The 21,347-nt window shown below is 46.0% G+C and overlaps 1 protein-coding gene across 4 annotated transcripts in view; it reads left to right on the top strand.

The window, feature by feature from the left end:
• The window catches only part of Lztr1 (Leucine zipper like transcription regulator 1), a 60,551-nt gene that overhangs the window by 33,305 nt on the left and 5,899 nt on the right, over window positions 1–21,347 (top strand). For 3 of the 4 annotated variants that reach the window (XM_050169150.3, XM_055065552.2, XM_055065553.1), the window contains 4 exons: window positions 779–895; window positions 9,752–9,911; window positions 11,026–11,204; window positions 16,815–16,912. In XM_050169150.3, coding sequence (XP_050025107.1) covers window positions 779–895; window positions 9,752–9,911; window positions 11,026–11,204; window positions 16,815–16,912 — 554 coding nt within the window. The remainder of the gene's footprint in view (window positions 1–778; window positions 896–9,751; window positions 9,912–11,025; window positions 11,205–16,814; window positions 16,913–21,347) is intronic. The other variant, XR_011893276.1, reaches the window with a different exon arrangement.

The raw sequence follows: 21,347 nt of genomic DNA, 5'->3' as shown, positions 1-21,347 counted from the left end.
TAAAAATGAAGTAATATCAATTGCCTCAGATTGTTATTGTTTAGTATGGTTGAATTTCGCTGTAACGAAATTCACAGATGTGCAAGAATATTTATTATAGCAGGACGTTGTTGCTTTTAGATTGTCAAAATAAAACTGAAAAAAATGGTACTGGCAAAGCTCAATTTCTAGAAGTTAGTGAATGCAGAATTCAACTGATTCCTTCTTTACCTGGTGGTCATGTTTTGTTGGTTGTTCAAGAAGCCTGAAACGGCTGGTTTTTTGTATGCATATATGTTTTTTACTTTACTTCATAAAATAATCCCTTATATGTAATGACAAACCAAAATTTGTTCTTTGTTGTGGGAATTTTTCTGCATTGGGGGGAGATCCATTGGTCAATGAGCAAGAACCAAAATTTCTTACACTATACCGAAAATTTCTCTGAAACAGTGTTCATAGCATTGAATTTGACTGAAGCGTCACAGATTGCTTGGACAAAAAGTGCCACAATATTACTCACTAGAAAGCTCGGTTTCAGAACTTGTTGAGCTAGCTGGCTAATGATGGTTATGAAATGTGATTGTGAAGAAGGTGTGCACGGACGAGGAAATTGAGTGTAAGTACTCAATATAAGCTTCTCCTTAGGGAGTCATCACTAACATCACCCATGATCATGATAATCTAATTGAGTAATGGGTTAACTTGACAAAAGCAGTGAGCTCTTGTTATCATAGTGTATGGCTTTGGATACAGTGGGTGCCTACATTCATGTGAGTCATGTGTGTTGCATTGACAGTTCCACATGAGGCGCTTGGAGCACCTGTGTGTCCAGTATCTCGAGGCAGCCATCAACCATCGCAATGTCCTTGTTGCCCTGCAAAATGCCTCTGACTTGCGTCTAGACTTTATCAAGGTGGGTGTACCAAGAACTCATTGCCAGCGGAGATGGTTCAAAATGAATTTACTTTTTTTTTTTTTTTTCATGAAATGCTTTTGCATTCTCGTGATTGCCCTGGAGATTCCCGAGTATCTTTTCCCATGCAGCCTCGATAGGGCCTGGAGTGGATAGAAATGTGGAGCATGGTATGAAGGAGCAGACATAGTATTCATCATATTTGAAGTATTTGTGTAACCAGCACTCTGCCAGTGTTTTCCAATGTATGGCCTATTTGGTGCAATGTTAGACTTGTACTGGCACTGCTTCTGGTGCTGCCAAAGATGCTGATGTGGTTACGGCACTCGAGTGTTCAAGATTCATTTTGGTTCAAGCTTTTGTGAAAGATGAAACATTTAAAGGGGGAAATGACTTTAGAAATCAGCTTCCTTATTTCTTCCTGGATTTTCTTGAATATTGGCACAAATATTTAAAATGTCTCCCTGGTGCTTCCATAAAATTTTCAGAGTGATATCTTGAGAACATTTTATTCAGCAGAATTTTTTTCCTTTGCATATGCTGAAGTACCTGGGGAGCTTAAAAATATGTAATGGAAGGCTCATTGATAGCTAGCATAGCTAAATGCATGCTGAAGGTCGTGACATTCTTGCTTCTTTTTTTCGCAACGTAAGTTTTTTTAATTGTCCTTTTTTATGTTACCTTTGCATCAAGCACATTTTTGGGGTGAATGAATGCCCACATCATAAGTTTATAGAAAATCAAGATAAAGAAGCGAGAGTGTCAGCAGCTACACTGTAACCCAAGAAAAATGACAAAAAGAGCAGAGTCAAAAAGGCCAAATGGTAACAAATAAATCAGCACCAAAAGCTGAGCAGAAAGAAAAAAAATCAGTTTTGAGAAAATGGCTCACAACGTTTCGGTTTCTCTTCAGTTCTCTGACCAAATTTGTAGTCTTTGGTGTGTTTCGTAATGTGGGACTTCTTGAACATGTGGCCTCTGGTCTGGTGCGCCTTCATTCTCCCCCTTTTTAGTCGAATGGAAATCTTTACTGCTGCTTTACAAAGAGCATGGTGCTGCCTGGCTTTCAAATCAAGTGAGGTGCAGAGCTGTGTGTGGGCATGAATATAGTTCCAGTGTTGTACCTGCAGGCTGCCTCATTGATAGCAGTTTCCAGTGCAATCAGTGAAGCATCCTTTTTTGGTAGAATCAACCATGTGATTGAATGAAGGCTCTCAGCAGCATTCCAAATTATCTTCCCTTGACAATGGCTGTGGAGCTTAGGATCAGGGAGCCACTGATATATAGGCAGCGATGCAGCTGCTAGGTGCTTTCCAGCTTGTACTTTTGTGTGATGCCTCACTTCTGCAGCCAGTGTCTGTGCCAGCTCAAGGGGCCTAGTGAACAGAGCTCATGATGAGGTTAAATTCCCTTTATGAAGGGGTAGTATGATAGATATTGTTAGGAGACATCGTGACAATATGATAGAAAGAGTCAGCATGCTATGTGCTTTGTCGCGGGTCCGAGGTGCCTGTTCGCGATATGCCTAGCCACGGGTCCAAGCTAGAGTCGACCTTCAATGTGCTTAGTCATGCAGTACGAGGTGCTGCTGCACGAAATGCCTAGCTGCGAGCCCGAGGAGCCGGCGAATGTTTAGTCGCGCAGTTGGAGGCGTCGACTGCGCAAAATTTTTAGCTGCAGGTCCAAGGATTGCGTGCCCGATTTTCTTCATTGCGAATTCTGAAACGCCGATGTTGAAAGGCTTAGCCATGTGTCCGAGGATTCCGCGTGCGAAGCTTGATTGCAAAGTCCACGTCACCGGTGCTTGGAATGCTTAGCCACGGGTCTGAGACGTCCCCAAATGAAGGGATCGGCCACACTACTGCGATGTCCACATAGCGCCCGTTTTAACACTCGTCAAGATTACGGAGACCATTGAGAGCTCGCGAGATGCAAAGAGCCAAGCAGACCTGCATAGCGAGTCCCTGCATAGCGAGTGCCGGACCAATGGAGAAACGTGCTGGAGTCAAGTGGTGGGCGCAGCCATTCGGTGTTTCCGGAACAACCTTGAATCATTTGCTTTTAGTGCACTTGTTAATGTATGTAGAAGATCGCTGAAACAACACAGGGAAATCATGGAGGATGAAAAATACTAGGAGGGAGTGTGATGTGACCGATCCTGAAGCCTAGTCATAAAAAATTTAGAGGAATGGGATGATGGGAAATAGGCCCTCACGTGATAGGCAAGCAGTAGATTTAGTTGGCTCACTTTGGTTGCATCTGCTGCGGGGGTTTTGGAATATGTGCACATAGTAGGCGTGGCAAATACACGCCGAGGTTGAGTGCAGGAATTCAACTGAATGAAGCAGTTGAGTCTGTGTTGTGTCAGTCAAGTAACGCACCAAACCACCACATGGCGCACCGCTTAAGCAAGCAGCAGACAGCCCCCAAGGCTGTAGCAAACGAAGGCATCGGGTAATTAACTGACATTGTGCCCAACAAACTGCGAGGGCCACTTCAAGGACGACTGGTCACGTTTCGGGACAGTTTCAGGAAAACAAAACCTTTCACCCTGCAAGCGTGTGAAGGCAACCAAGCCACCCTTCCCACGGCAATTCATTGCATTTGGGGGCATCTTCTGGAAAACATTGATGTCTTTCACCACTGCGAACATGTACAGGCAATCAAGTGAGCACCCAGGGTCCACAGCGACTGCTTTGCTGCGTGAAAAAAATTCTTTGCATCTTGTGCCCAATGGCCCAATGATGGACTGGCGAGTCGGAGATCCTAACCATACTCAAGGCCATGCCAGCCCATTGTTATAGCAGACGGTCCCAGTCAACACTGTCATTATGCTCAATGCCTTCTGCCTCTCAACAGACTGGCAAAAAATCAATAAGCACATCTCAACAGCATAATGACATCGCACCACACAATCTTACAAAATAGTGTACGTAATAGTGTCCTCATTCCAGGACTCGACTGGCCATGGCTGCTCAACGTACTTGCTGGACAAGAGCTTCTTGTCCCGCCAGGGTATCGCCAGTCAGCTGTACCTCCCACCGCTCAAATGATGTGCTAGGCGTCTTTAAGTGTTGAGGTTTGCCCCCGCACCCCAACGAGATGTGAAAGAGTGTAGGGCATGTGTCGCTGCACCAGGGGCAGATGCCGCAATATGTTTGTGGGTACATTTTGCTGTATCTGTATAGGTTTGGGAATGTGTTAGTCTGAAGAAGTATGAGAGCTACTGCCTCTTCAGTGCTGAGCTTTCTGTGAGGGGGAGGATAAATCCTGCGGTTGAGTCGCTGGATCTCAAGTCGGTCGCAGTAATTGGATGGCAGGGGCACGAAGGTAAAGGGTGGGGATTGATGAGACGATTGGTTTTGCCCCACTCAGTTGATTGGTGCTCGAGCTAAGGCGTTCGCCCTTTCATTCCCCTCCAGTCCTGCATGGCCCAGCGTCCACGTGATTTGATGGGATTCTTGCAGCCTCGGGCCTAGAATCTGAGCCGCCAGCAGCGGTGTTCGTCTGTTGGTAAAGTTACGGCAGGCCTGTTGCGAGTCGGTAACAACATGAACTTCCCTGCCTACCCTGTCTTGTTGCTTTATTACTAGCGCTGCGGCTATTATCTCAGCCGCAGCTGGGGTCTCTGCCCTGACAGAGGCCGCGAGGGTCAAGGAGTTGTCTCTCCTGTTCACGGTGGCTACCGCGAAAAGGCCCCCTACAGGGTATGCCGCCATGTCCACGTACGTTACGTATGGGTGACCCTTGAATTGTCGGCGCTGTCTGTCGACGCAAGCCTTGCGTCGCCCTTCGTGGAGTTCATGACTCATGTGTTTCTGATCTTGCCTCTGACCTCAGGCGGGAGTGATCGTTGCCCATCGAGGGCACGGAGCTCCATTGCTGTTCCAGTTCGGTGGAGGAATGGCTCTGCCCGCTGCCGTGTTGTGGATCTCGAGGGCCGTTAACTTCTCATTTGAGGTGGTAACAGGGAGACCCATGGCCGTTTTGTACGCGCCTCTGATGATGGCATCAACTTGTTCTTGGTCACATTTGTTTAGCGAGTGGTAGTGATACGGCATGCTATACGTTACTCTGCTGATCACCAGAGCCTGAACGAGGCGAAACGTGTCCTCTTCTCCAGGCCCTTGCAGCTTCTTGTTATTCGTTTGATAATCCGCGAGATCTGGTTGGTGGCAGACCTTAGGGTTTGGATGGTGTGGGAGGCTTTCTGGTTTCTCTGGATCCAAAAACCCAGAATCCTAGTCTTATTGCTTTTCGTGATCTTCTGGCCCTCTAGATAAAGGTCGATAGGGCGAGGGGACTTGTAGATTCCTCCTCCGTACACCCGGATCACTTCGGACTTCTCAGACGTGCAACGCATTCCACTCGCTGCCGCAAATCTCTCCACGGCCGTCGCAGCCTCCTGAAGGGTCGCCTTTTTTGAAAGTATCTGAAAAAAGTATCTATGAAAAGTGTCTGTGAATCAGACGACACATAAGGCGCACACCACATGTGCGACATCGGTTCATCGCACACTCATAAGTTCTGAATAGTCCGCTACAAACGAGTCTTGGTGCTCTTAGCTTGATGCTGGTTTGGAATCCGCTTGTCGCTAAAGTTGGCGTTCATAACATCTATTATCCTGATCGGATTGGTGTGACACGTCAAGTGCCTCGAGTGGCCAGTCATGCGGGTATTTTGCGTGTATTCGCGGGTTTCTTTCACGTCGGAAAAACAATTTTATGTAGCATGTATTGAGCAAGAGAAAGCTGTGTCGGGGGTTTCGCATGTTGGTGTAGAATTTTCTCTTTGACACTTTCCATGTAAATATAACAACCGAGAAGTTGAATAATTATTAGGACTAACTAGGCCGTATGCAAAAAATTTATTTGAGTATCTCGAAGCGATGGCAAACAACATTACCTTGGTTCTGTCCAGATAGGTGGCATTTGCATATTTTTTAAATTCGGTTCAAGTTACCTGAAACACCTTGTATATTCCGCCTTCATGCGGTTCGCAAGTAAAAATCATCATCCGTGATGCATTCCAGACTAGGATGACCCAGAGGTTACATGTTAAAAAGCAGTACAATATTAGATGAAAATCTGCAAGCAGGCCCTAAAACACCAAATTATCTGGTAATATAATAATTAAGGACCACGTAATTCAATGGCAAAGATGAAAGGGTAACCTTTGTAGCTTTTCTCTGTAGACATATTATAAACTGGACATTGGCTAAAGAAATAGGCAACCGAATAAATTTTGTATATAGACGGCTTATAGGCTTAAATCAGATGAAAGAAAGAGACAGTTTAACGACTTTAGTGAAAGGGAAACTTACAAACAGTGAAGAGACAAAATATACGGTTTAACAACTTTTATCTATAAGCAGTCTGTAAACCGAGAGTAGACAAAAATACCGACCCTTCAGGAGGCCGCGCGAGGGAGCCCTTGGTGGCCCAGAGCGTGATGTCGTCTGCGTACAGGGCGTAACCTAGGTCCGGGATCTTCCGCAGCTCTTTGGTCAGTGCTAGCATCGCGATAATCGGAGAGACCATCACCCTTTGCAGCGATCCTTTGTTCGGCACGCCGATCGTATCCAATCAAGTCTGGCCTATTCTGATGGTTGCCGTCTGGCCCGTCAGGAACGATTTGACGTAATTAAAGATGCGCTCCCCACAGCTGATGTCGTTCAGTTCCTTGAGAATGGCCTCGTGAGAGATGTTAGCAAAGGCCCCTTTCAGGTCGAGTGCAAGCAGGGGGTGTTCTCCTCCCTTTGGTATGCCCTTGAGAACTTGATCCCTTAGGATTAGGAAATCATTTCGCGCAGAAAGTTCCGGCGTGAAGCCAAGCATGGCGTGCGGGAAGAGATCACTGTCCTGTTTGTAGTGTTGGAGGCGGGTTTTGATGGCGAGGCACGAACTCAGCGAGATGAGGACGCAGGGCGTCGATCGCGGGCTTTGTGCTGGGTTTGGGAATAGTCACGATTTCCGTGTGTTTCCACTCGTTCGGTACGTGGCCCTTGCTCCAGAGTTTGTCGTTTAGTTATTTGGTCAAGTCCAGGATGTTCATCGGGCTCAGCTTTCGAATCATGGCATTGGTCATATTGTCAGCCCCGGGAGCAGTGTTCCGCTGTGAGGCTCGTGCCGCGGCCTACACCTCTTCCTCCGCGATCAGAGCGTCCGGTTCTGGTCTTGGTTCTCCTTCGTATTTAAGGAGGCAGGATTGTATGGGGTCACTACCCAGGTATCTGGTTTCTAGGGTGTCAATCAGATCCTGGTCATTCCCGGGGAACTTGTGAGCAATTTCTAGAAGTGTCCAACTGGTTGTCGATTTCGCCTTGTTGGGCTCGATCAGGCAACATAGGATGGCCCATGTCTGCGCCGTACTCAGGGTACCATTGAGTGAGGTGCAAAATTGTACCCAATTTTGCTGCGCCAGCTTGTTCGCGTAATTTCTGGCTTCTTCTGTTATATGCTCGATTCGTAGACGTAGTTTCCGGTTTAACCACTGTTGCTTCGACCGTTTGAGGAGGCCCTTACGGGCTTCCCACAGGTGTAAGAGCTGGCGGTCGGCTAAGGGCCTCTCGAGCGTGCACTGGATGGCTTTGGTGGTTTGAATGTGGGCATCCCAGAGGTGCTGCATCCATTCCGATATGTCCATTATACCGTTTTCGAGCGGGGGGTACTGCCTGTATGCCTTCCAGTCCATGAGCCTAATTTCGCTAATTGTTCTCTCGAGTTTCGGGGTGGATACCGAGATGCTGAGGATGTAGTGATCACTGCATAGTGTTTCGCCCAGGTGCGTCCATGAGTATTCCTTTACGTTTTTGACAAATGACAGGTCCGGAAACATGTCTAGACTGACACTGTTCCCTATTCGGGTTGGTTGGAGGAGGTTGGTTATCGATTCGAGGCCCGTTTGGTCAACCGCATCGAGGAGCGACCTCCCCTTTTGTGCGTCTTGTTGGTAGCGCCAAGTCGTGTGTCTAGCGCTCATGTCTCCCACCACTACCAGCTGGTTGCAGCCAGTGGCTCTCGTGCTGTCATAAATGATGTTGCAGAAGTCGTCTTTCTGAGCCCTCGGCAGACTGTACAAATTCAGGATGAAAGTGCTACGTCTACCCCTCCTCTGCGGGAGGACTTCCACTAGCACATGATTGATGTCGTGATGTTGATAATGTTGTTCCATGGCCGTCACCGTTTTGTGAACTAAAACTGCGACCTTCCGTGAAACATCTCATCTCATTCTAAACAGGTGCAAGACAGCGGAACAAAAGTTAGCTAGAAAATATGCACCGGAGTTTGAGGTACACAACAGCTGATTTGACGAAACAATAGACCACGCTTGGGCATACTCCGGATGGGCTTCGAGGTGAGAGTGCTGACTAACTGCAGTGGTAAACGCAAGTTGTGCTTTGAAAATTATGTCGTCATGGGTCTGGCTCTCCAGTCTCTCTCCATGTTTCAAGGCAACGCATTCAAAGCGAAGAATGATGCCCATGGTAGCAGAAACCCACGCGTTATACTTTCTACGTGCCTCCATGCCTTTGACAGCAGGCGCCACTAATCGTTACCACGTACCAAACAATCACAAATGGTCCGGCAACAATGTGGTCCTATTCCAACCCAAAAGGCACCGTATACGAGGTCCCGGAGAGAGCGGGAGGGGCGGCTTCAGAGCAGGTTGGCTTGCCGAAGCTAGCGAAATCGCATTACGTTCCTTCCCAGTTTTTTTCCTTCCTTCATGGGAGAAATGCACTTTCAGACGAGACCAAGATGGTGGCGCTCGGTTGCACCGTTCTGGAATTATTATGGCTTGAAAAACGCTCTTCTTTTGTGATTTTCACGAAATTTCTAGCCACCTTGACTCACACAACAAATTTTTTAGAGCACTTCTACATGATTTTCGGTGATGATATTTCAGAATCAGATATAAAAAGAGTTAAAGAAACTGACATGGTGGTCAGGACATGTAATGAGGAGGGAAGATAACCGATGGTCATTAAGGGTTATGGACTGGATTCCGAGGGAAGGGAAGCGTAGCAGGGGGCGACAGAAAGTTAGGTGGGCAGATGAGATTAGGAAGTTTGGAGGGTCAACATGGCCACAATTAGTACATGACCGGGGCAGTTGGAGAAGTATGGGAGAGGCCTTTGCCCTGCAGTGGGCGTAACCAGGCTGATGATGATGATGATGATGATGATGATGATGAAAGAAACTGAAAATGTGATTTTCAAAAAATCAAATTTTTGGCCATTTTTTTCGATGTGAAAGCCACATACCCTCTTAGAGACTGAAAATAAGGCAAACGAAAACTGAAACCACGAAGGATGTGACTGTATTATTGATGAAAACAAGGCAGGGTGTGGGATTGCTGACTACATTACCATATGAGATATGAGGGTCTTATTATTGCCTCCATGCAGAGATGTTGCCAGGGAAGGAGTTGCCTCACTATACCATGCGTAATGCTCTCTAATTCTTGAGTGACTTGAATCCATGCAGAATTTAATGGTGGTCCCAGGCGAGTGTAGTGGATTTATGCATTAACTCTGAGAGATTATTATTCCATGAATGTTCATTCTGTTTGAAATGGGCTACCATTGACTTCATGCAAATTTTGACAGTCACATTGTCTTCATCAGTAATAATCAACTGTTTGTTATAAATGAAGCTGTTATCTATAACATTGCGTGGTTGATTCATTGCTATTTTTTCTTGGAGTGTTTGTCACCGGCACCACAATTTTCTTTCCCTTCCATTTATTTTTAAAATTTTGTGTCATATCTCTTCTATTAATATTACAAGTGCCTCCATTGTTCTCAGGCATGCTATGGCGGCTTGACAGGCTCTGTGCAATTCCTGAATGCAGGAGTTCTGCCTGAAGTTTATTGTGAAGGAGAGCACCTACAACCAGATTGTGATGAGCAAGGAGTTTGAGACAATTGCACAGCCACTCATGGTAGAGATCATCCGACGCCGACAGATGCCAGCTGTACGCTCACTGCTTGAGCCAATGTTTGACTATGCTGGTGAGCAGCTTGGGCCTTTATGCTTCCTAGGACTGCTTAGCTCACTGTGGCTTAATTACTCACTCATTACTTCTTGTTGCCAATGTTTAGTTTAAGCAGGCTGAATTTGGAGAAGAGGAACGTGAGTGAACGAACAGTTTAATATATTCATAATGCTAATATTACATAACTGCAGTCAATACTTGAACAGAATGGTTAATAGGTTAGTCTAGAAGGAAGGATAAAATATACATACTTTTGCCTAATTTGTCAAAAATGGTGATGGTCCCTTCTGGCCTAATGGTAAAGGCAGTAATTTTGGTGAATGATTAAGTGCCAGCTTGTGAACATAATAGGAAGTGTGGGAGTTTGTGTTGGTTTCTTTAAGTTCTGGTGCATAGTCAATGAAAATGGGTGTCACTTTACTCTTGATTTTCTTGCTTTATTATTTTGTTTTTGTATGTGCTGTTGCGTTTATACATGCTTTAACATATGTAGTCAATATAGATATGACTTAACAAAAAAGCAATTTTCAAAATTTAGTAATCATCAAACTGTGTGCACACTTCATGCAGTGTGCCAAACGCCTGAACTAACACTGAAAAACCTGTAATTTTAGAATTACCTTGGTAACAGCTAGAATTTTTAAAAGTTGATAGCTCTCCAGCAGTGTTTTGCACAAAGATCTAGTTTAGCTGCCTATGGCTACGCACCACAGTAGCTCAGTGGCTTTGACGATGTGCTGCTGAGGATGAAGTTGTGGATGCAATCCCTGGCTTCTGTGGCCACATTTTTATGAGGACAGAATACAAGACACTCATTTAGTTTTTGGGTGTATGTACAGATTATAGAACCCAAGCGTTGGAAATTAATACACTACTGCTATAATGGCTACAGTTAATCTCCTTATACACTAAAGTGTCTCTCAGTTGTTGCTTTGAAACATAAACCATGTCAGTCAATTGAGCTTCTTGTAGCTAAATTTTAAAAATCTTAGATTGCACTAAATAACCAAGCTTGTGAAGCTATAGAGGAGCCAAGTCAGCAATACTGTGACTAGATTTACCTTTTATGATTTTTCTTTCTATTATTTTTCAAGAATTTATTATTTGTCCCTAAAAAAAAATTGTTGCAGGCACGACACTGGAGCAAGACATGGAGACCTTCCTGAAGGAGACGGGTCGGGAGTTTTGTGACATTACGCTGTTGCTTGACGGACACCCGATCCCTGCTCACAAGTCAGTGCTTGTGGCTCGTTGCAGCTACTTCGAAGCCATGTTCCGGTCCTTTATGCCAGACCACAACACTGTGAATGTGAGTGCTATCATTGATGCTAAGAGATGCTTACTTGAGAAGGCGAGGTAGTTGCTCCTTAAGCTTTCAAAAAGCTGATGTTACTTCACATCTCAATTGTCAAAACTGTACTGCTCAGCTTGAAAGGCATTGTATACATACCGTTTTATACTACAGGGTAGTGATTACCCAGGGGCATATTTCGCTAGCTTCTTCTGTGTTGTTAAAATGCTGTGTGATGTTAAGGGTGTAGCCTCTTTTATGGAAAACTGGAGATGGGGCAGGTGGACCACACTTGCAAGTTCACAAGAACATGGGTACCTCTCCCTGCAACCACAGCCACCAAGCATGTAGGTAGCGTGCTATGTAAGCTGTGGGTGCAAATCACTATTCATGTAGATGGCAACATTGGAAAGACAGTTTAAAAGAGCTTAGATAATGCAATAATTTTTTTTATGTTAGGACTAGAAGTAGCATTTTTCAGGAAAAATTCTTATATTATAGAAGTCAAGCACTATATGACTTGCATTTGCATAGAATGTGCAGCCCGTAATATTTGACAGCAACCATGTAAAGTGAAATAGTTCATGGTTTGCATATAATATTGTGGCGTTGTTCGTACTCTTTTTCTAATGTGCTGATCTGAAGCTGTGAAAGCTTCAAAATGCTGCCACAACGACACTTGTTTTAGTTAGTTGTCTCGTTCTGTTTGGTTTTGCTAATGATTTTTATTTTATAAATCATGAACTAGCCCTTTAGGTGTAGCTTATTAGCATGCTGACGACTGCCTACCGAGACTTGACATTAAACACCAGTTGGTGCAAGTTTCGTAAATACACTCTGAAATAGTTATTTTTTCATGCACAGGTAAATTTATATATACCATATTTACTCGCATAATGATCGCACTTTTTTGTCAAAAAAATTGACATAAATTCAGGGGTGCGATCATTACGCGGGTTAAATTTCCCACGAAAAGCCAAAAATTTTTTTCATCCCACGTTTGCTGCGAGATAGCAACGGGTCAACAAACAGACAGCTACCACTGTAACAGTGCGGGACACCAAAACAAAAATGGCAGCCGGCAGGGCAAGCTGAATGCGCCGAATGAACGAGATTTTTTTTTCTTCTTGTGAGTACATTACGTGCATTGAAACAGTTTCTTCCATATCAATAATGAATAATATTGTTATGGAAGGATAAAAAAAAGAGAGAGGAAGAAGATCAGAGACACTTGCTGCTGCGTGTTGTTGGTGGTCAGCCATCTCAACTACTCTGACTTATCCTGTGTATATATTGTAAATATAGTCTTTCTATACTGTGGGGTTCTCACCCATGCTCTTGGGACAAAGGAACGACAACACAGTAGTGCAAACAATCACAAGGGCATTTATTGCACCTTTAATGCTTGCTAGCCAACTTGCTATCCATAAAGCATGCCGATGGGTGCGTGACAAATCTAGAAGTCCGACTCACCACGACCAGATAGCGAGTGATTATGTTCGCCCCATTCTGGATCCCAACGCCTGGTCGTTCGTGCGTACGGTCACGTGAACGGTGGTGCATTCGAACGGGGCCTCGGGAGACAGTCTCACAGAAGCATGGATCAGCGCACGCACGGAACGTCCGCACTGCTTGCCGATCTCGAGCCAAAGAGGATGCGCCTTCTCCATTCCGCGCCCAAGTAACCCCGCCATTAGGTGGCGTTAGCAGCGCAATACTCGCGCCATCTCTCGTACTGCACTTCAACGAGACCAACTGTCGCGGGCATCAGGCCACGCGGCGAAGCCGGATTACAGGAGACGGGAGCTATGCGGGAAAACAACATATCAGGGGATGCGTGAGAGTAACGCATCCCCACAATACTCGCAAAATCCCCGTAACATATTGGTGGGAAGTGCGGGGTACCACGGCTAGAAACGGAGCTCCGCAGTGGATGTCGCATCACTGTCCGCATCATGAACGATGATGAGCATGCGGGATCAACGTCGTTGCCGCCTCCAACATCACCGTCGCCAGCTATGTCGCTGTCACCTTCGGTTGTTGTTGTGCAACCCAAGGATCCTGGAACTTTCTGCAGGACCGATGGTGCCGACGTCAAAGAGTGGGTGGCTATGTACCAACATGTGAGTGGAATCAACAGATGGGACCCTACGCTAATGCTAGCTAACCTGTTGTTCTACCTAAGCGGCGCGGCAAAGGTGTGGTACGAAATCCATGAAGAGGAGCTAACCAGCTGGGACCCATGCAAAGAGAAGTTGACAGAGTTGTTTGGCAAACCAGCTGGCCATAAAATTGCTGCAAAGCAGGAACTGGCCTCCCGTACCCAATCCCCTACGGAGTCCTATGTCTCATACATCCAGGACATGCTGGCACTTTATTGTAAAGCCGATCACGACATGACAGAAGCTGAGAAGGTCGGGCATGTGCTTAAGGGCATTGCTGACGAGGCCTTTAATCTGCTCATGTGCAAAAGCTGCTCTACAATTGATGCTATCATTAAAGAGTGCCGACAATTCGAGCAGGCCAAAAGCCGGCGCGTCTTGCAACCATTCGCCAGACTTCCCAATACTGCCACAATGTCGACGTGTGAAGATCAATCTGCACAGCAGCATGCATCGCCATCAGAGGACGTGGTGCAAATCGTTCGATGTGAGCCCTGATGCTACCACTTTTTCCGTTCCTCTCATACAAGCCATCGTTCGCCAGGAACTTGAAAACATTGGTTTACATTGTCTATGTGCTGTCGCCAATCCTAGAGCTAACGAATGCCCTTCTACTATTTTCGCTTCGCCCCGACACTTCTCTCCGTGTTATCGCAACCCAACTGAGTAGAGAACTGTGGACGACCAGCCGATATGTTTCAGCTGTCACCGCATTGGTTATGTCGCCCGATACTTTCCCAACTCGTGGCCCTCAACACCTCGCATGCCGACCAACCTGAGCCATTTTGATGAAAATGCCCGCAATGTTTCGCCCACCGCTGAGTCTAACAGTGCTGACAACTCTAGTAGCAACACATGGTACAGTCGCTCACCATCGCCGCGCGGACACCAGTCTCATTCACCACAAACATGTCGTCCATCTTCCCGTTCGCCGCAGCCATGTCGCCTTTCGTCCCCGGTGGCGTTTGGCCGCACCCTTTCGGAAAACTAAGAAATGCAGCCCTTGAAGGTGGTGCTGCATTGCCTATTACCGCAGCAAATCCTCTGTCTGTGCCCACAAGGAGAAGTGTGCCCACAAGGAGAAGTGTGCCCACAAGGAGAAGTGTAATAGAAGTGAAAATAGACGGCGTACCTGTCCTAGCACTCGTCGACACTGGAGCCCACGTATCTGTGATGAGTGCTAGCCTACGTAGACGTTTAAAGAAGGTCCTCACCCCAGCAGCTGCCCGAGTGCTTCGTGTGGCCGACGGCGGCGTGCTGCTTGTTCTTGGAATGTGTACTGCGCGTTTAATTGTAGCCGGCCGCCCTACTTCTGTTCTCTTCGCTGTGATCGACAACTGCCCTCACAACGTTATCCTTGGATTGGACTTTTTATCCACTCATTCTGCTCTCATCGACTGCGCGACCGGCGTTTTCCAGTTAGGACTGACACAACTTGCCGATGCTCCGAGCACCGCTCCACCACACTTGTGCTCGCTTCACGATGTGCGTCTGTCACCCAAGACAGTTACTTACGTCACTTTGACCGCCCAGCCACAGGTTCCTAACAGTGAATATGTGCTTGGCCCGATCATCGACGTCCTTTTGAACCGGAACGTTGCTGTTCCGCATACGTTGGTCACGGTTACTAATGACGACGTCATTCTACCGCTTCTGAATTTCAGCCTGTGCCCTGAAGTGATTCCGGCTGGCATGTTCTTGGCCAGCGTTTCTTGTGGTTCCGAATTTGACATTGAAAGTCTGAATGCCGAGAGCGGTTTCATAGCACCAATTGCAGCTCACAGCTCTGGTTCCCTAACGGGTGATTTGGCGAAGATGATTGCACCTAACCTCATCTCTGCACAGGCCACGGACAAATGTCTCCTCCTCGAATCGTACCTTGATATGTTTGATTTCAGTGAAAAGCCTTTAGGACAAACATCTGTTCACCACCGTATAAACTTTGGAGGCACGAATTCTATTCATTGGCATCCCTATCGTGTATCGCATGCTGAATGTCGAGTCATCCAATCATAAGTGGACAAAATGCTCCAAAAAGGGGTCATTGAGCCATCAGCCGGCCCTTGGGCTTCGCCTGTCGTCCTTGTGAAAAAGAAAGCTGGTACCTGGCGTTTTTGCATCTATTATTGCCACTTAAACAAGATCATGTGAAAAGACATCTGCCCACTACCGCGCATTGATGATGCCTTGGACTGCTTGCACGGAGCGAAATACTTCTCGTCCATCTATCTTTGATCCGGCTACTGGCAGATTTCAGTTGATGAAATGGACTGCGAGAAGACGGCCTTCATCACACTGGATGTTTTATATCAGTTGTGGGAGATACGGGGTTCTCCTCCGTACTCTTGGGACAAAGGAACGACAACACAGTAGTGCAAACAATCACAAGGGCATTTATTGCACCTTTCATAGATCCATGCCTGCTAGCCGAGTTCATATCCACAAAACATGCCGATGGGCGCGCGACAAATCTAGAAGTCCGACTCACCGCGAGCGAGCGAATATGTTCGCCCCATGCTGGATCCCAACGCCTGGTCGTTCGCGTGTACAGTCACGCCAACGGTGTCCAAGGCGGCCACGCGAGACGGTCTCGCAGAAGCATGGTCGGCGCACGCGCGGGCGGTTCGTCCGTCCTGCTCGCTTCCCGAACCCAAAGAGAGCAAGCGCCTTCCCTTTCGGCGCCCGAGTAACCCCGCCGCGACAGTCGCGCCATCTCTAGCATCGCGCTTGTACCACCCGACCGCCGCGGGCGCCAGGCCACGCGAGTCGTGCGGGAAAACAGCATATCAGGGAATGCGCTATGCGGGAAAAACATCAGGGGACGCGCGAGAGTCGCGCATCCCCACACAGTTCAAAGTCATGCCCTTTGGCCTATGCAATGCTCCTGCGACATTTCAATGTGTGATGGACTCTCTTCTGCAAGGCTACAAATCGACCACCTGTCTCTGTTACCTTGACGACGTTATCGTTTTTTCTTCCACATTCAGCAGCCACCTTACCCGGCTCGCTGCGATTCTTGTGGTCTTCCAAAAAGCCGGCCTTCAACTGAACTCTACGAAGTGTCAATTCAGACGCCGTCAGATTACCGTGTTGGGACACCTCGTTGACGCATTCGGTGTCCAACCAGATCCATAAAAAGTTCCTGCCGTACGCAGCTTCCCTGTGCCACGTTCTGCTTCTGACGTGCGCTGCTTCGTCGGCCTGTGTTCTTACTTTTGCCGTTTCGTCAAAAACTTCGCCGTCGTTCTAATATTCTAAAGCTCATTAAAGAACTTTTAATTAAAATAAACTACTGTGGATTATTTTTGCAAGTGGAAAAATTTGTTATTCATTGAGATAGTTCTTAAATTTCAGATACAAATTTTAACATTGTAGAGCCTGTTTACAAATATAGAGTGAAAATAAAACACTGGCTTATTTTTGACAAATGAGAAAATTTGTAATTCATAGATATTTTAAATTTCAGATTGCCATTGGTGAGATGATTCCATCCCTACAGTCCTTCAACACCTTATTGAGGTATATCTACTATGGTGACATTAGTATGCCTCCTGAAGATTCTTTGTATCCTTTTTGGGAAACTTGCTGTGGCTTTTGTAAGCGACACTCTCCTGCTGATCCACAGAGATATGTGTTCAACATCACTTTGCAGCAACTGCCATAGTGAACCTCACAGCACAGGTACAAGCTGGACTGTCTCAGAGGTTTGCACTTGAGCATGCATGCATTGAGCATTATTGCAGTAAAATCAAGAGTTCGACAAAAAATCATCTGGTCAGGCTTGCCCATAGCCGCGGGTAGAACGGATTATGACCAAAAACATTAGCCTTTTAAGGGTGGATTTTTTTTGCCATATGCGACTGCCCAGGATCTATTTTTTTTTTATTGCAGGTTCCGATTCTTCTTAGGGATTTATTTCTAAAAAAAAATTACCCTAATTTTTCTAGGGTGACCGTAAAGTATCAAAAAAATATTTTGCGTTGGTATATATACACTCTTCATTCATGAATAACAACAATAAAAAAGGAAATAAACTTATCAGAATTAAAATTTTTATGCATTTTTATGCACATAGTTCCAGGCTTTGAAAATCCGCACATGAGAATATTTCGCAAGCCTCAAATGTTGCTGTTCTTACACTAATACTACTAATAATAATAATAATCGAACTGCGTAGGTGCGCGCACTCAAGAAAACTGTTTGGTTGTGTGCCCATCAAAAAAAGCAACATGTGTGACAAACTTCCGCTAATCTTCATCTTATCGCCAACCAGCTAGGGCAATTAGTTTTCGTGAGTCTTAAAAAAAAAAGAAAAGAAACGGAAACGCATGCATGGCGGCATCTTTCCTATGCGCACCCCTGTGAGCACTAAACGAGTGAGAAACAAGTGGTCGCCCTTTGAGCAATTAGGAACGAGATAGCAATCAGTTTCGCAAGTGCAAAAAGCCGAAACTGCCTGCGAAACAAAATCCAAACGGCTGCCCGCCCGCGCGCACGCCAATGCGCGAGCAGTGATATATAGACGCGCGGGAGCAAACTAGCGCTAAAACAAACCATGCAACGAAAACTGAGAGAGGGAAGTGCGCAAGAAAATTCCCTGTATCCCCACATAGTGGCAGCACGTGACAGAAAAGAAAAAATTAGGAAATTGGCGCGCTTTTTAAACATTCAGACGGCGGCGTAAATATATGGCATCGACCATTTTCGGACTTGTTTGCGACACCGTGTACTTGCGTCATTGACCGCCAAAGGGTTGAAATAAAAGAAAACCAGGACGTTCTGGCTCCCATACGGAGGCCTTGTTCACAATGAAAGTAAACGAAAGGGGGAGGTGATTATGTACGTGTGAATAGATGGCACAAACAGCGGGCATAAACGACGGAAGGCTGCCATCATTGCAGTTCACTGTGGTATCAGCATGGATTAGTAATGACTCGAGATGCAAATGCGAGGTTAGATTACTTTCAGTGGCTAGTACATGTGCCCTACCCCAGTTAATATCATGTCCTTCTGTTACAGAATGCTCGGCAAGAGCATTAGCTTTTTGTTTTTTGACATCATGGCAGTATTCCTTGATGTGACTTTGAAAATTGCCCGTCTTGCCGATGTAGACGTAACTACAGTCTGCACAAGGAATGTTATACACAACAACACCTGGGTACCGTTCCTTCGGAAGCTTGTCTTTGATATTTACAAGCACATTTTTCAGTTTTTTCGCTGGCACATGTGCAATGTGCGCATCAAAAGAATGAAGTATATGGACTAAGGCCTTGCTAGTGCTGGGAACATAAGATATTGTAGCATGTTTACAAGGAGTAAATGCGGCGGAGAAAGCACGAGGAGGGTAGGATAGGTAGCGCTGCACCGAAGCCACAAATGAAGCAGGATAGTTGTTGCATGAAAGTTCAAGACGAATGGCTTCCAAATCTTTTTTTAGGTCTTTAGGAGAACTGCAGGTTTGTTGCAAACATTGTATGGACGATGCAGTGACGGAACATTTGTGGCAAACAGGATGAATTGACGTGAAGTTCAAGTAGTGTCCCGTGTACGTAGGTTTTAGGAACACATGAAAACGAGGTCCTGTTCCTTCACGTTGCACCATAACATCCAGAAAAGGCAAGCGATGATCCTCCTGCAATTCAACCATAAAATTTATGGCGTGTTCTATTTAGTTTAAATGTGATGCAAAAGCATCAGGGCATCCTTCTTTATCACACAAAAGCAGTCGTCCACCTATATAAGAAATATTTTTGGTTACAGCACGAACATCGCTAGAGCCCGTCATTCTACTGTTTCCATCGTTAGGTTTGCAGCGGTGACCGATAGGGAGGCACCCATTGGCGTTCCCTGAAGTTGCTTGTAGAAGCAACCTTGGAAAACGAAATACGTATTTTCAAGACAGAACTGCAAAAGCTTGCTCAGGTCCATAACCTCGAACGGTGTCCTCTCGGACAGCGAAGCGTCATCTTGGAGGGCAGCAGAACATACGTGAACAGCGAGGTCGGCCGGCACATAAGTAAACAGGGAGGTCACGTCAAACGATGCCATAGTGTCGTCTTCATCAAGACTAAGATCGCATACTTTTTTCATGAAGTCACTTGAGTTACGCACATGTGTCGAGCCACAGCCCACAAGTGACGATAGGATGCTGTGCAAGTACTTGGAAAGGCCGTTTAGAGAAGACCACCTGTAATCCACGATTGGCCGCCTGGTACAGCAAGCTTGTGTATCTTGGGGAGGCCATATAGAGCAGGAGCGGAGCCATTGTGGCAAAGGAGTCTATAGTAAAGGTGCTTATGCCTCGGAGGGACGAAACGAGACACATCCGTGAGTAGCTTTTGCAAGTATTTCTCTACTTTGCTTGTTGGGTCCTTGTCAAGATGGGAATAGGTGCTCTCCCGCAGCAAGGACAGCATGCTGTCAACGTAATCACTCCAATCCAGAAGCACTGTCGCGTTGTCTTTATCGGCTTGGAGGATAACTAGGAGGTCATCGTTTCCTCGAATACTTTGAATCACTTTGCACTGTTCTGGGGTCAGAGGTGACACGAATTGTCTGGGACGAAATTTCGACAGCACACCCACAACTCGTGTCCGGTCTTCATTGCGGCGAGAAGGCTCTATCTTGGTCATGGCATTTTCCACTGCGCAGACCAAGCGCTTGGTGTCCAACATTGGTCCCGTATTGAAGTTGTGGCCAAGGTTAAGAATGGACAGCTCGGAAGCGCTTGGACTGTAAGATAGGTTGTGCACAGTGGTAGTGGTCACACTTCTGGTTGACGGCTTGTGTGAAAAGCGGAGGCGCTCTAGCTTGTTCTTGTGGGTAGCTTCCCCTCGATACGACTGTCATGCAGCCTCAGAGTTTGCATGAAGAAAGATGCTGGCATATTCACGAGGGTACCGGAACTCCAAATGATGACAAGAGAAGAAGGCTTCATTTTTGAGTCCTCTTATCTTTTCTCTGCAGTCAAGTATCCTGGCTTGAACAAGCAAGCATTCAGCCTTGGCAACAACTATAAGGTCAAAACTCGACATGACGGGTTGGCCGAGGTGGAGGGAACGAGGAATGAAACTTCGGGACTTGCAGGACAAGTTGAACTGAAAAGACCTTTGGAGGCAGAAGTATGGGTGATGAGGGAAACGTAACGGCGAATTTCAGTCACATTAGCTTGGTCATACGCCCAGCGAAGATTAATGAAATTAAGACTTCGATGAAAACTTGTTTGGTCGGGATTGCTCATAGTCAAGGGTAAAATGGGCGCCTACCAAAAACATTAAAAGAAAAGAAAACCAAGACGTTTCGACTCCCATACAAAGGCCTTGTTCACAATGAAAGTAAATGAAAGGGGGGAGGTGATTATGTACGTGTGAATAGATGGTGCAAACAACAGGCATAAATGGAAGGAGGGCTGCCACCATTGCAGTCCAGCGTGGTATCAGTAGTATGGATCAGTTTGAATGGCTTCCGTTTACTGTTTTACCCTTGACCATTATTGCAGTGGTCAGAGCATAACTGTTAGTGCTACCCCATTGGTGTTATGCAGTGCCTACAATGTATCATTCTCTGGATGTCCTTGCAACAAAGTACTGCCACGCCATATTTTCAGGCTCTTGCAACCTGTAAAAAACTCCTTATGCTTTCCTTAGACAGCTAGAAATAAGAACGCATTCCTATCTGTACCTCCAAAATGAAACAATGACCATGTGGAGTAAATGTACCTAATTAGGAGCAAGAGAGTACATTTAATTGATGTAGCTGACCAGAGACCTGGTAAAACTTGCCTGCATTTTCTTTTGCTTTTTTTAACACTAAACATTTCTGTCTCTGCCTCATCAGTTTTACAATATCAGTGACTCTAAACACTGGTGTATAAAACAAGTGTTCATTGTTATTGTGATATGTACAGTACACAAACGGGGACAGAATGGACATTGAATAGCAATGAAGACACAAACTGACACAAAGAAGTGCAAAAGTTTGTGCCTTCATTCAGTGTCCA

Source organism: Dermacentor andersoni, chromosome 3, assembly GCF_023375885.2.
Source record: "Dermacentor andersoni chromosome 3, qqDerAnde1_hic_scaffold, whole genome shotgun sequence".
NCBI lineage: Eukaryota > Metazoa > Arthropoda > Arachnida > Ixodida > Ixodidae > Dermacentor > Dermacentor andersoni.
This window is presented reverse-complemented; position numbering and strand designations above follow the sequence as displayed.